The 12,060-nt window shown below is 46.2% G+C and overlaps 1 protein-coding gene across 1 annotated transcript in view; it reads left to right on the plus strand.

The window, feature by feature from the left end:
* The window catches only part of TPH2 (tryptophan hydroxylase 2), a 116,250-nt gene that overhangs the window by 26,130 nt on the left and 78,060 nt on the right, over positions 1-12,060 (plus strand). The window contains exons 6-7 of the mRNA XM_008536811.2: positions 2,967-3,163; positions 6,943-7,078. Coding sequence (XP_008535033.1) covers positions 2,967-3,163; positions 6,943-7,078 — 333 coding nt within the window. The remainder of the gene's footprint in view (positions 1-2,966; positions 3,164-6,942; positions 7,079-12,060) is intronic.

The following is a 12,060-nucleotide window of genomic DNA, read 5'->3' on the forward strand; positions in this document are numbered from 1 at the left end:
CAAAGAAGTGCAGCACATTCTGCTTCTTCCCACGACTACTGTTTTTATTTTTCCGAATATCAAATTTCACAGTTTTAAAAAAATAGATGGGTGCCCCTGCATGCCTGGTGCCCCCAGCACGACCTCCAGTCTTCTCGAGATGGTTAAAGAACTGAGTAGCTCCGCGAGCACTCTGTGTGATCCACGCCTGCACGCTGGTCTCGTGGCTGCCTGTGACTGCATATGAGAGCTGCTATGTATAAACGCACACACCTGGAAGTCTTATTTTAGTTTGGTATATGGAAAGTTGATGTCTGGAATAAGTTTTATTTCATTGGTTATCCTAATCAGTTAAGACTACAGCCAGTCTTGAGCCAGACTAACTGGGTTTTAAGCCTGGCTCCATGATTTTAGGCAAAGAGCTTCATCTTTCTGAGCCTCAGTTCCTCATCTGTAAAATGGGGATAATAACAGTGTCTGTCTCATGGAGTTGTTGTGAGAATCAAATAGGTTATTGCGTGTAAGAACACTTCACCTTAAAAAAGCGTGTGGCGCAGAGTAAGCTCTCAAAGATGAACTGTTATCCTATACCTGTATTAATTGCAGAGAAAAATGGGAAATTTCTTATTTTCTTTGTATTTTGGATATTTTTAATAGAAATTAAATGGATAAAACTAGGCTTTACTTTGTGATGAACTTGATTTTTGAACATTTAACTTCAAGAGTTCCCTGGGGCCAGGGGCTGGAGGGGCGAGAAGCTCCTGATGCAACCGTAGTCAGACCCACTGAGCTCAGGGTGGCGCGCGCACCAGACCGTGGCCGAATGAGCCGGCTGGCTAGTTACCCAGGAAGCAGCAGCAGAAACATATAGAATCTACACGACCATACGTATTCCTCAGATGGCGATGCTGGAAATTCACTCAGTGACAGATGTGTATTACTCTTTCTTCCTACCCTAGCTTACACTTTTTTTCCTTCTTCTGCTTCCTATTGGCCATATTCAGCTCCCCTTTGAAATGCTGCAGGTTAGTATCAAAGGGAAAAGTCTGGCCTCAAAATTCGTTCACTGCCCTCTCAGTATTTCATTGACAGTTTCAGCTTCGTTGCTGTCCTCCCTCCTGATGGTGCACAGCCCTGATTAGCTTTGTTCACTTACCTGACACACATTGATTTCTTTGAGTTTTCTGGAACTGGGATGACAGCATTTGTATATTTATTCCCTTACATCCTTTCTATTTTTATCTTTCCATTTCAAACTTTCATTCTAGATTCATCACAGATGCTTAGCAGGTCTTGAAATTCTTAGTAAATGTTTGCCAGGTTGTAATTTTTTATTTGTTATCCACAGCCAAATTTAAGCCACGCTAATCCCATTCTAACTGGGTTTGGATGAGCCTAGCCTCGGCGCTCAGAGAGAGCGAGGGCTCATTTCTGCTCCTGCTTGTATGTGTGTTGTTCCCACATCCCTCAAGTGCTGCAGCTCATGTTTTGTTAAATAGAAATAATTTGGGGCAGTGGGACCACATTTGGACCTGAACTTCAGACAGGAAGCTTTTTGATAGGAACACCCACAGGCTGGGGGCGCTGGGTCTGTTTGCTGCCCTACCCCGCGTTGTCCTCCTTCCGTTTCTCGCTGCCCTGGGGGTGCTCCCGCATGACCCGCTTGTTGAAGGTGCTCCGCAGCCGCAGCAGCCCGGGGCGGCGCTCGCTGCCTGTGGAGATGGCTGGAGCAGAACTCCTAGTTTTCTGTGTATATATTTGGAACATAATACGTTGCGTGTGTATATTTGTTGACTGAATCTCTGATGAGTGGCCAGGGTGAGTGGGGGGCAGTGCTGCAGGTGGATGCCGAGTGTGTCCTGAGAGGTTTTCTCAAACCCTAATTTCACGTTCAAAATAGGTATTTTAATCAGAGGCTAAATTCAGATTTTGGTCCGTCAAGCAGTAGTTTGCACAGCACAGGTCCATCTTCCTCTTCGTCTCCTTGCTCCGGGTTGCACCAGGAGCTACGTTCCTTGCCCATGGCTGCTGGCTGCTGTTAGAGCAGCATTTCTTCCTCCCCTTTCTGTCTGGGAACCTGCAGATCATACCTGGCCAACAAGGCTCAGCTTAAGTTTCAGCTTCTCCAGGAAGCTTTCCCTGACCACCCAGTCCAGCAGCACCTGTCAATGTGCTCGTCAGGTGCCAGCACACTACTGCCCGTGGGCCAAATCCGGCCCACTGCCTGTTTTCATAGAGGAAGTTTTGTGAGAGCACAGAGAGGTTCCCTTGTTTACACATTGTCCGTGGCTGCCTTCAAGATACAATGGCAGAACTGAACAGTTGCGACAGACCATGTGGCGCACAAGCCTGAAATATTTACTTTCTGGCCCTTTACAGAAAAAAGGGCTGACTCCTCTCCTAGCCTGAGAGACCTTGATGTGTGTGCGTCTTGGCATGGTGTGTAACAAGTGCTTGTACTTTGCAGTCTGCGAAACTCTCACTTTTAAAATTAGCATAGTCTTTTGTATTTCCCAGATATTATTCTCACTAAACAAATAATCTCAAAATTACACTTAGAGATTGGGGTGAGTTCCCAACAAGGGACAAAGAGAACCCAGAGGCAGTTTTATTTTTAAGAGATTATATCCGTTTATTACTGTTGTTAGGTGATTGCAGAAAAGGTCCAAGCATAGCTTTGTACCCAAACCAGTTCTTTCCAACCCAGAACTCTTACTTGTTACTGATCTCAGTGAAAGAACATAAATCTTGTCAAATTTCCATGAGGATGTGTGAAGGTATAACTTGATCAAATCATTTATATGGAAGTCCAAATACACACACACACACAGTTAGAAGGTTAGAATTTACTTTAACAATGATACTTAATGGGGTCCTTTTAGACACTCAGATGTCCCACTTTATAAGAATCTGACTTGCGACAGGTGTGGACACTTAACCCAGTGACCCAGAGGTAGATTCATTCTCTTGTCTTCTCTCTCTCCTAGTGGTCAGCCCATTCCCCGGGTGGAGTACACAGAGGAAGAAACGAAAACGTGGGGCGTTGTGTTCCGGGAGCTCTCCAGACTCTATCCCACCCACGCTTGCCAGGAGTATCTGAAAAACTTCCCTCTGCTGACCAAATACTGTGGCTACAGGGAGGACAACGTGCCTCAGCTGGAAGACGTCTCCATGTTTCTGAAAGGTGAGGCCTCACGCAGCCTGCCTTTCCCCCATCAACATCCTCGTTTGCCTTCCAAGGACACACAATGCAGCAACACCCTTTTTTCCAGAAAAAGGGGGATGATGACGCTATAGTAGTGAACAAGACAAAGCACAGGGTCACCTCGAGTTCATGTTCTTGTGTGGTCACTCTCCTCACTGGCCCTCCTGGGACAGCAGTTGGGAAAACTTAGGGCTCCTGTGGGAGTGGGAGAAGGCCAAGTCTCCTGGTGGCCCCACTTCCTCCTCTGCTCCTCACTGTGGTCGAGTCCCAGTTTCTCTGCTCGGTGCTCTCTCTTCCTCTGTTTCGAGCTCGACAGTTCTAAAAGCGGAAGCCGGCTGTCTGCCACCCTTCCTGGAACTGGCGTTCTCCCGGCTGTCTGTCTCTGCCGGTGCTGCTGTGTTCCCCAGCCTCTAAGGACTCCTCCTCTGAATCCCTGCCCCATCCCCCATACTTAGTTAGTCTTTGTGTGAGTTTCCTATGGCTGCTGTAACACATTACCACAAATGTAGCGACTTAAAACGACACAAGTGTGTTATCTTACGCTGGTGATCAGGAGTCTAAAATCAAGGTCTTGGCAGGGCTGTGTTCCTTCTGGAGGCTTGTTTCTCGCCTTTTGCAGCTTCCAGAGTCTACCTGCATTGCTTGACTCATGGCCCCTTCCATACATCACTCCAGCCTCTTGTCACATCTCCTTCTCTGACTCGAACCCTCCTGCCTCCCTCTTTTAAGGGCCCTTGTGGTTATATCAGCCCCAAAAGAATAATCCAAGATCACCTCCCTTTCTCAAGACCCTTAATTAATCACATCTGCCAAGTCCATGTTGCCACATAAGGGACACATTTAAGGTTCAGGTGGACATCTCGTGAGGGCCACTATTCAGCTTACCACAGTCTGCAAGTGTTGCTGCTTCTAACTTTGTGACCCTCATGAACCTGTCCTTTTCTTCCCATCCCGCTGCCACCACTCACACTGAGGTCCCACCGTTTAACAACCTTGACGTCTGTGTCTCCTCCCGTCTACTGTCCTGCCCACTGTTCCCACACGAAGCTTCCTAAAGCACCACAGCCTTCCTGGATCTCTGCTCAGAAGCTATCAGTGGCTCCCCTTTGTTTTTACTGAGGTTGACAGACTTTTTTTCCTGTAAAAGGCCAGATAGTAAATATTTTAGGCTTTCTGGCCAAGTGGCAAAATTGAGGCAATTATGTAGGTACTTATGTAGACATTTAGATGTGACCATTAAAAAACGTAAAAACTATTCTTAGCTCATGGTGGTGTACAAAAACAGGTGGCAATCTGAGTTTGAACCACAGGCTGTGGTTTGCTGCCGTCTGGTTCATCCGCTCAAGCTCTGGACTTCAGCGTCAGTTCAAAGCCCTCCCCGGCCTGCCGAGCCTCCTGCCCGGCCGAGCTGCACAGACCCTCTTGCTCTGTGGCTCCCACACGAGGCTCTGCCCCGTGCTTGAAAGTCCTCCCTTCTCCCCCCACCCAAATTCTGTCTCCTCTTCGAGACTCAGAGCAAGTCCTGCCTCCTCTGAATCCTGTGTGTAGCAGCAGCCGTCATGACCTCTCCATGCTCTGCTTTCATTCTGGATCATGTGCGTCTCAGGAGAGCTGGCATGGTGTGATAGCTTGTATCCCAAGAACCACACCTAGCACACTGGGAGAGCCTCCCATGTGGACATTTGTTATTGAGGGAAAGAGATGGAGAACCACGAATCAGTATCATTTAGCGCCTAACTGCAAAAGGCCTCATGTCGATGCTGAACTAGATAAGTTGTCCCTGATGGCCCCGTGTCTGGCACATCCTCTGTGCCTCCCGTGGAGCTGTGTGCATACTATATATTTACCAGGGGCTTGATTGCTCATATATTGGGATTGCTTTTTGCCTTATTGTTTCTCACACCCCAGTAATTAGAATACTGACTCTGTATTTTTGTCATATCTGTCTTTCAACTTAATATTTTTACGAAAGGTTGTATGTACGGTATAGCATGATTCTGGATCCAGAATGCCTGGGACTGAGTTCCCACTCTACCAGTTCCTAGCTGTGTGACCTTAGAGGATGTACCTTAACTTCTCTGTTCCTCAGTTTCTTCCCTGCAAATGGAGATAATAATTTTATCTGCCTCACAAATATCTGCCCTTATTATTGCTTGACACACATTAAGCATAGCTGAGTCTCAGTTATCATTACTATTATTATTGTTGTTGTTTTTCACAACCCTTGGTGAACCAGATACGGGGAAGCTCATTTTGCATCATTCATTGGCACAGAACAAGCACAATGTAAATGTTTGTGTTTTTATTTCTTTTAACTGACTTACTTTTAAAATGCCTAATTTATTTAAAAAGGAAACTTTTTAGGCAATGATATCCACAAATTCAAAGTTCTTTACATGATAGTTACGTATTTTATTTATTATTATTTTTTTGTGAGGAAGATTGTCCCTGAGCTAACATCTGTGCCAGTCTTCCTCTGTTTTGTATGTGGGTCCCTCCACAGCCTGGCTGGTGTGTGGAGCAGGTCCGCACCCAGGATCTGAACTCGTGAAGTCAGGCTGCTGAAGTGGAGTGTGCAGAACTTTAACCACTCGGCCACAGGGCTGGGCCCAATAGTTATATATATTTTAAAAAATTCATATAAAAATAAAATACAAAACTATTAAAATAAAGAATGTTCCTCTGTGTACCACCCTTCATGTCCCACATGTGGGAAATACTGGCTTAATTGACATAAAATAAAACAGAAGAAAATACACCTATCTTTCTGATATTCAGTGGGGAAAAATCCAAAGTGAAAGCTTTTGGTGGAATGAACATAACACTGCTGAGATGCTGGGTCTGAGGAGGCCTGAGAACGGGGTTATTTCCATGTAGATACCAGAAATCCCAGGACAGGCTTGTTTTATAAGTGGAATCAGTTCTTGCCTTTCAAACCCATTCTAGCAGTCTTGAGGGACTCTCCTAGTCAGCTGAGGCTTTCCGCATGGGCGCTGTTACAGGGCAGGTGTCAGAGATAAGAGGAGCCATCCCCTTGTGAATTTTCTGGGCCTTCACGAGAAGGAAGCATTAGGTAGTCCTTAAGCTGAGAGTACGGATGCCCACAGCCTGCCTGAGTTAGCAGTGTAGGGAGAGTTCACAGATTTTACTGTAGTCTGCTTACTGTGTCTCCTCTTTCCATAGACAAATAGGGCATGTACAGTTTTAGTGTACTTGTTCAAATTGCAGTAATTAATATGAAGGTTTTCATAATATCACAGAAAACAGCACTACAGAATGAAGGAGTTAGGTGTATTGACAATAGAAAACTGTAGTGTGAACTGATTCCAGGATGCTAGTGAATTAGCTGTGTGTTAACTGAACGCATATGGCAGAATGGATCCCTACCTAGGTGTGTCACTTACAAAGACACCAGGTATTATGTTGCAAGCATCACTTTAGATTGTAATCTTCTCCTGTGTATTTGAGCTTTTTGATTCTCATTTGGCTTCTGAATTTAAATTCTTAAATTTTCTTTTCACCTTTCTGTCCATTTTAGTGTATGTCATGTTCCCCTGGAAACCCTACGAGTGTATTTTAGTAATCAGAAGTTTTTAAACATGCTAGCTGTGAACAGTATATGTCATTCAACCATCAAGAGTGTTAGGACCTTGATCACTTTGTTTCTAGAACATCCTTATAAATAACAGGACGCCCTGCTTGGGCCCTCAAGTCTCACAGGGTTAATATTTAGCTGGCTCTTTCTGTTGCCCCTGTAGAAAGGTCTGGCTTTGCAGTGAGGCCTGTGGCTGGGTACCTGAGCCCACGAGACTTCCTGGCAGGACTGGCCTACAGAGTGTTCCACTGCACTCAGTACGTGCGGCACAGCTCGGACCCCCTCTACACCCCGGAACCGTGAGTACCCCTACTGGAAGCCCAGGCGGGACGAGCACCCACACTGTCAAGTGGTCAGTGCTCACTTTGTGTGAAAGTGGCTCTGGCCCTCTTTTACCTCCATGGCAATTTTGTCTTTCTGGCCAGTGAGAGCCCCAGCACTCACCTAAGGAAGCCAGGGCCCAATGAAAGATCAGATCCCCAGCTGGGAATGTGGGGTCTCTAATATCCTTGCTCCAGCTGGTCTCTAACTTTATCCCAACACTGAACCCTCTGCTTTGGCCAGACTGTTGATAATATTACTCCCTAACTAATGTGTAACTTTTATAAAGCCATGATCCATATGGACCATTAGGACAATGTTGCATTTAAAGAAGCTGGGCTCACACCAAAATTCTAATAAAAAGGGTAACCCTACAAGCCGGGCACGCAGCTGCTCATTCAGTCCCCACAGCAGCCCTGTGGCGCAGGCATGGTTGCCATGTCTGTGTTTACTGATGAGGACACGCAGGTGCAGGGTTAAAGTGCACGTTGGCGCACAGGTGGGGCACATGGGCCCCTGCACAGGCGGCTTCTCTCGTGTTGAGGAGTTTCACGTGCACACAGCGCGGTGACTCTGTGATTGCTCCCTTCTTCTTTAGTCTCTTTCATCACCTCAGACTCAGACTCTGTGCTGTGCTCTCCCTACTGTCTTGTTTCTTGAACACTCCTCCAGTCCTGCCCACTACCTCTAGATTATGTGGGGTTTGTGATTCTTCTTGGCTCTGTCAGCTCTCCTTGAAAGAATCCGTCTTTGGGACTTTTATATTCTCTCTCCTGGACAATAGGTGGGCCGAGGTGAGGGACAGAAGATTGGGTGGAGAGCAGTGGGTAAGCTGTGAACATGCATGTGTGGCTAATTCGGCTTGATCACACACGGGATTGTACAGTCTCCTAGTGTGGGACACTCTGGCCCCTGGTCCTAAACTCATTGAATTTTCTACTGCCTTCAAGACAGATGCCACTTCTCTCTTCTCTGGGAAACATTCTCTTGCCATCTTGTGCACAATCACTCCTTCCTCAGAAAATCCGCCACTTACTCTTCTTATTGTCCATCTGTTACATGTATTTAATCATGTGAACTTTTAACATTTTAAACTTGGGGCTTACATCTTCGATGAAATTGTAAACTACTTGAGAGCAGTGCCCTGAATACTTCTTTGTATGCTTTTTTTGTGTGTGCGTGTGGTGAGGCAGGTTGGTTCTGAGCTAGCATCCATGACAGTCTTCCTCTATTTTGTATGTGGGATGCCACCACAGCATGGCTTGAGCGGTGTGCAGGTCCGCACCCAGGATCCAAACCCACAAACCCCGGGCCACCGAGGTGGAGTGAGCAAACTTAAGCACTATACCACCTGCCCAGCACCTGTATGCTTAAAAAAAAAAAAGAATCGATATTTATTGGGAGACTACTATTTGCTTGAATTGTTTGGGAACAAGACAAGGCCCCTGCCCTCCTGGATGCGTGGGAGACAAGGGTCAGCACACAAACAGATGGTTGGGGAATGTGGGATCAGGTACAAGTGCTGGGACGTGCTGCAAGTGCCGTGAAGAGAGAGCAGACCGAGGCAGTGAAGAGTGACGGATGCCGCTCTTCTGGGATGAGTCATCAGAGCAGCCTCTGCTCTGGAGGAGCAGAACCAAGAGGAGAAGAGACCCTGAAGTTGGGAGCTGTCACTGGGTCTCTGCCCTTTTGGCTCTGTTCAAATGAGTGCCTACCCCTAATCCTACCCTTATTTGTTACCCACTGTTTTTCAGGCCACTGGGGTTATCATTTTGCTTATGATGCTGTTTTACTAGAATACTCTTGTGGCTGATGGGCTGCCATGCTCTTCACTGGGGGAGCAGAGGTTCCGCAGTCAAGTAGCTGACTGTGGAGTGAGCCCAGGTCAGAGCTGCTGTGGGGGCCCCTCCTCCTCCTACCAGGCAGGCAGGAGGCCCACAGACCAGGGAGGGGGCAGGGCCTCAGGCTCACTGCATGGTTTTTAGCTCCTTTCAGCTTCCCTGAAAGTGTTTTCAGGGTAAACATGGTTGCTTATAGGGCTCAAGACATTTGGAAAAGAAATGCTACTGAGAGTGGAGTAAGCGCTCAAAGGAGCATTGTCAGAGTTAGAAAGGCAATCTCTAAATCTAGCCCAGAGGGTTTATAAACAGCAGGCACTTTGTTAGTTCCCTTTGAATAACTGGCCCTCCTGAGACCTGGGCTGGCGTGCCAATAGGTATGCAGAGAGAGGGCAAAGAAATGAGATTGTAGCCACAGAGGTCTATAAAATTTGGGGATAATGTGTTACATTTTTACCAAAGTACTTTCAGCCAATTCATTCAGCAAACATTTACGTGCAATGCTAGCAGGGAGGTGCAGTGGAGTCAAAGATAAATAAAACATAGCAGCTGTTTTTTAAAGCAGCTCGCATTCTGGCAGGAGAGAGAGAGAAACATAAATAATTGTGAAAGACTGTGGCTAGGGTTATAACGGGGTGTGTACAAAGTGTTAGCGGAGGGCAGAGGGCAGTCCTGAAAGCTTTCCAGAGAAGGTGTAAACTGACTGCAAGTCTAGGAGGGCATACAGGAATTCCTTTTTTGGACAAGGTGGGGTGTGGGAGGAAGGGAATGCTTTCAAGACAAGGAAGTGACAAGTGCAAGGTTGTGAGGCATGCAGGGGGCACAAAGGAGCAAGGCTTGTGGCACCAGAGTGGCCAGAGCACAGGGTAAATGTTAGGGAGGAAATATTGTTTCAGTTTGTGATGTAAATGGTCATTTGTCAAATCAGGATATTTGGGCTTAATTCTCTAGGCAATAGAGAGCTATCCAAGTTTCTTAAACATGGTCAGATAAATTGTATTTGAGAAAGATGATGGGGTGGGGGCTGGAGAAGTGTGGAGAAGGAAACAGCTGGAAAACCAGCCTGGGAGCTCACATTCCAGTGCAGGAATGTAGTTTATAAGGCGTTAAACTAGAAAAGGTCCATGGGATAGGACAAGAGGGCACCTATGTGAAAAACATCACCAAGGTGGGATTAACAATATTTGGCAACTCTAATGGGGGTGAGGAGGTGGGGGGGGGGGTCCCTAAGGTAATGCTAAGGTTTTTAGATTGGAAAGCTGAATGGGTAGTTTTTTCTAATAATAACGGAGAATATTGGAGGAGGATCTGGCTTGGAGGGAAGAGGGAAGGAAAGAGGGAGAGAAGAGGAGGGCTTGGGTTTGCGGCATGTTGTCTTTTAGGTGCCCATGGGTGGGCCCTCCAGGTGGAGAAGGCCCTGGAAGCTGGAAACAAGGGTTGGGAGTTCAGAAGTGAATTTAAAGGTCCCGCTGTAGACCTGAGTGTTTTCTTCTTCCCTGACACCTATGACCACACAGACATGAGGAGACTGCCAGAGGGTGGGAACTTGCAATTCACTAACTTGGGATTGTTTCTGCAGGCTCTTTTTTTTTTTTTTTTGGTGAGGAAGATTCGCCCTGAGCTAACATCTATGCCAGTCTTCCTCCATTTTATGTGGGATGCCACCACGGCATGGCTTGATGAGTGGTGCTGGGTCTGTGCCCTGGATCTGAACCTGTGAGCCCCGGGCTGCTGAAGCAGAGTGTGCAAACTTCACCACTGACCCATCAGGTCAGCCCCAAGCAGGCTCTTCTTTTTGAGTGGGTTTTATATTATAAAACATTTGTTTTTTAAATTACTATTATTTTATGAATAGGTGATGCCTGTACATGATTTCGAATTCAAAGTTTATGAAAGGGTACACCGTGAACAGTGACTTCCTTTCCCTCGTCTGCTCCCTGACAGCCACTTCTTCCCCAGAGGTGACCACTGATACCAGTTTCCATTGCATCCTTCCAGAAATACGTTATGCAGACAAAATTCTCTGTAAAGATCCTTTAATCCTCAAGTATTGCAAAATCCTAAGTGATGCACGCTCAGTGAGCCAAGGAGTTGAAAGATCTCTTGGACTCTCAAGGTCTCATAGTACTGCTCTTTTATTCAGAGAATAGCTTGGAGTAGCATGGGGACAGGACCCATGGGCAGTGAAGAGCTGCAAACATGGGTTGAGGGCAGGGCTAAATTTATAAGCCATAGGTATGTGAGTTATTTCTTTACAAGACAAAAGAAAGATTATGTAGAAAAGTCATTAAAATGGTATCAGTGCAGGTCGGGTCTGGCTATTGGGTGGTCCTATAACTTTGGGTAAGAATCAGATCAGATCAGGTCAGGACGTCCAATACTTCCCAGAGGATGATATAGATCAGTATGTAGGGCAGGACATCTTGAGCTTTTCTCCCTGGAGCAGCTTTGATCCTTGTCATAAAATCCCCCCTGAACCCATTTGGCCCCCAAATCCTTTGGGGACATGGACGATGGTCAATCTTCTGTAACTACTTCCAGCTGTACAAGGTTGTAGAGCTGTCCCTAATGGGGCCATACGGGTATAGGCAGGAAGTTAGTGAACTGGAAAGTTATGCCTGTGGAGTCCAAGGCTGACAAAGTATACAGAGAAGGAGATCATTTGATGAGAAGTGGTCCAGGAGCTGAAACTTTGTTTACATGTGAAAGAGAAACAATGAAATAGACAACAAATTATGCTAAGAAATACAAACAATATGATTGACCCAATGAATAAGACTTTGATAGTAGTCCAGAGACCTGGTCCTGACCAGGAGTCCAACTAATCATTTAGGGATAGGGTGGGGTCAGACATGGGTTTAATTTGGTGGCTCATATCAGATAGGAAGCCAGAGATATTTTCATGGTAGTCAGGAATATAGACACAATGTTCGGTTTTTATAATGGCACAAGTGCCTCCCTGTGCTGCTGTCAAGACATCCAGTGCCATTCAGTTTTGGAGGACTGCCTTACACATTTGGAATACTTCTAAATCAAGCAGTGAAAGGCTATGTTATGTATTGTTTAATGCCTTCGTGGTAAATTTGTTTAGGGCTTCCATGTGCAAGATCATACTTTCGATC

The sequence above is a fragment of the Equus przewalskii genome, chromosome 29 (genome assembly GCF_037783145.1).
Source record: "Equus przewalskii isolate Varuska chromosome 29, EquPr2, whole genome shotgun sequence".
NCBI classification, from domain to species: domain Eukaryota; kingdom Metazoa; phylum Chordata; class Mammalia; order Perissodactyla; family Equidae; genus Equus; species Equus przewalskii.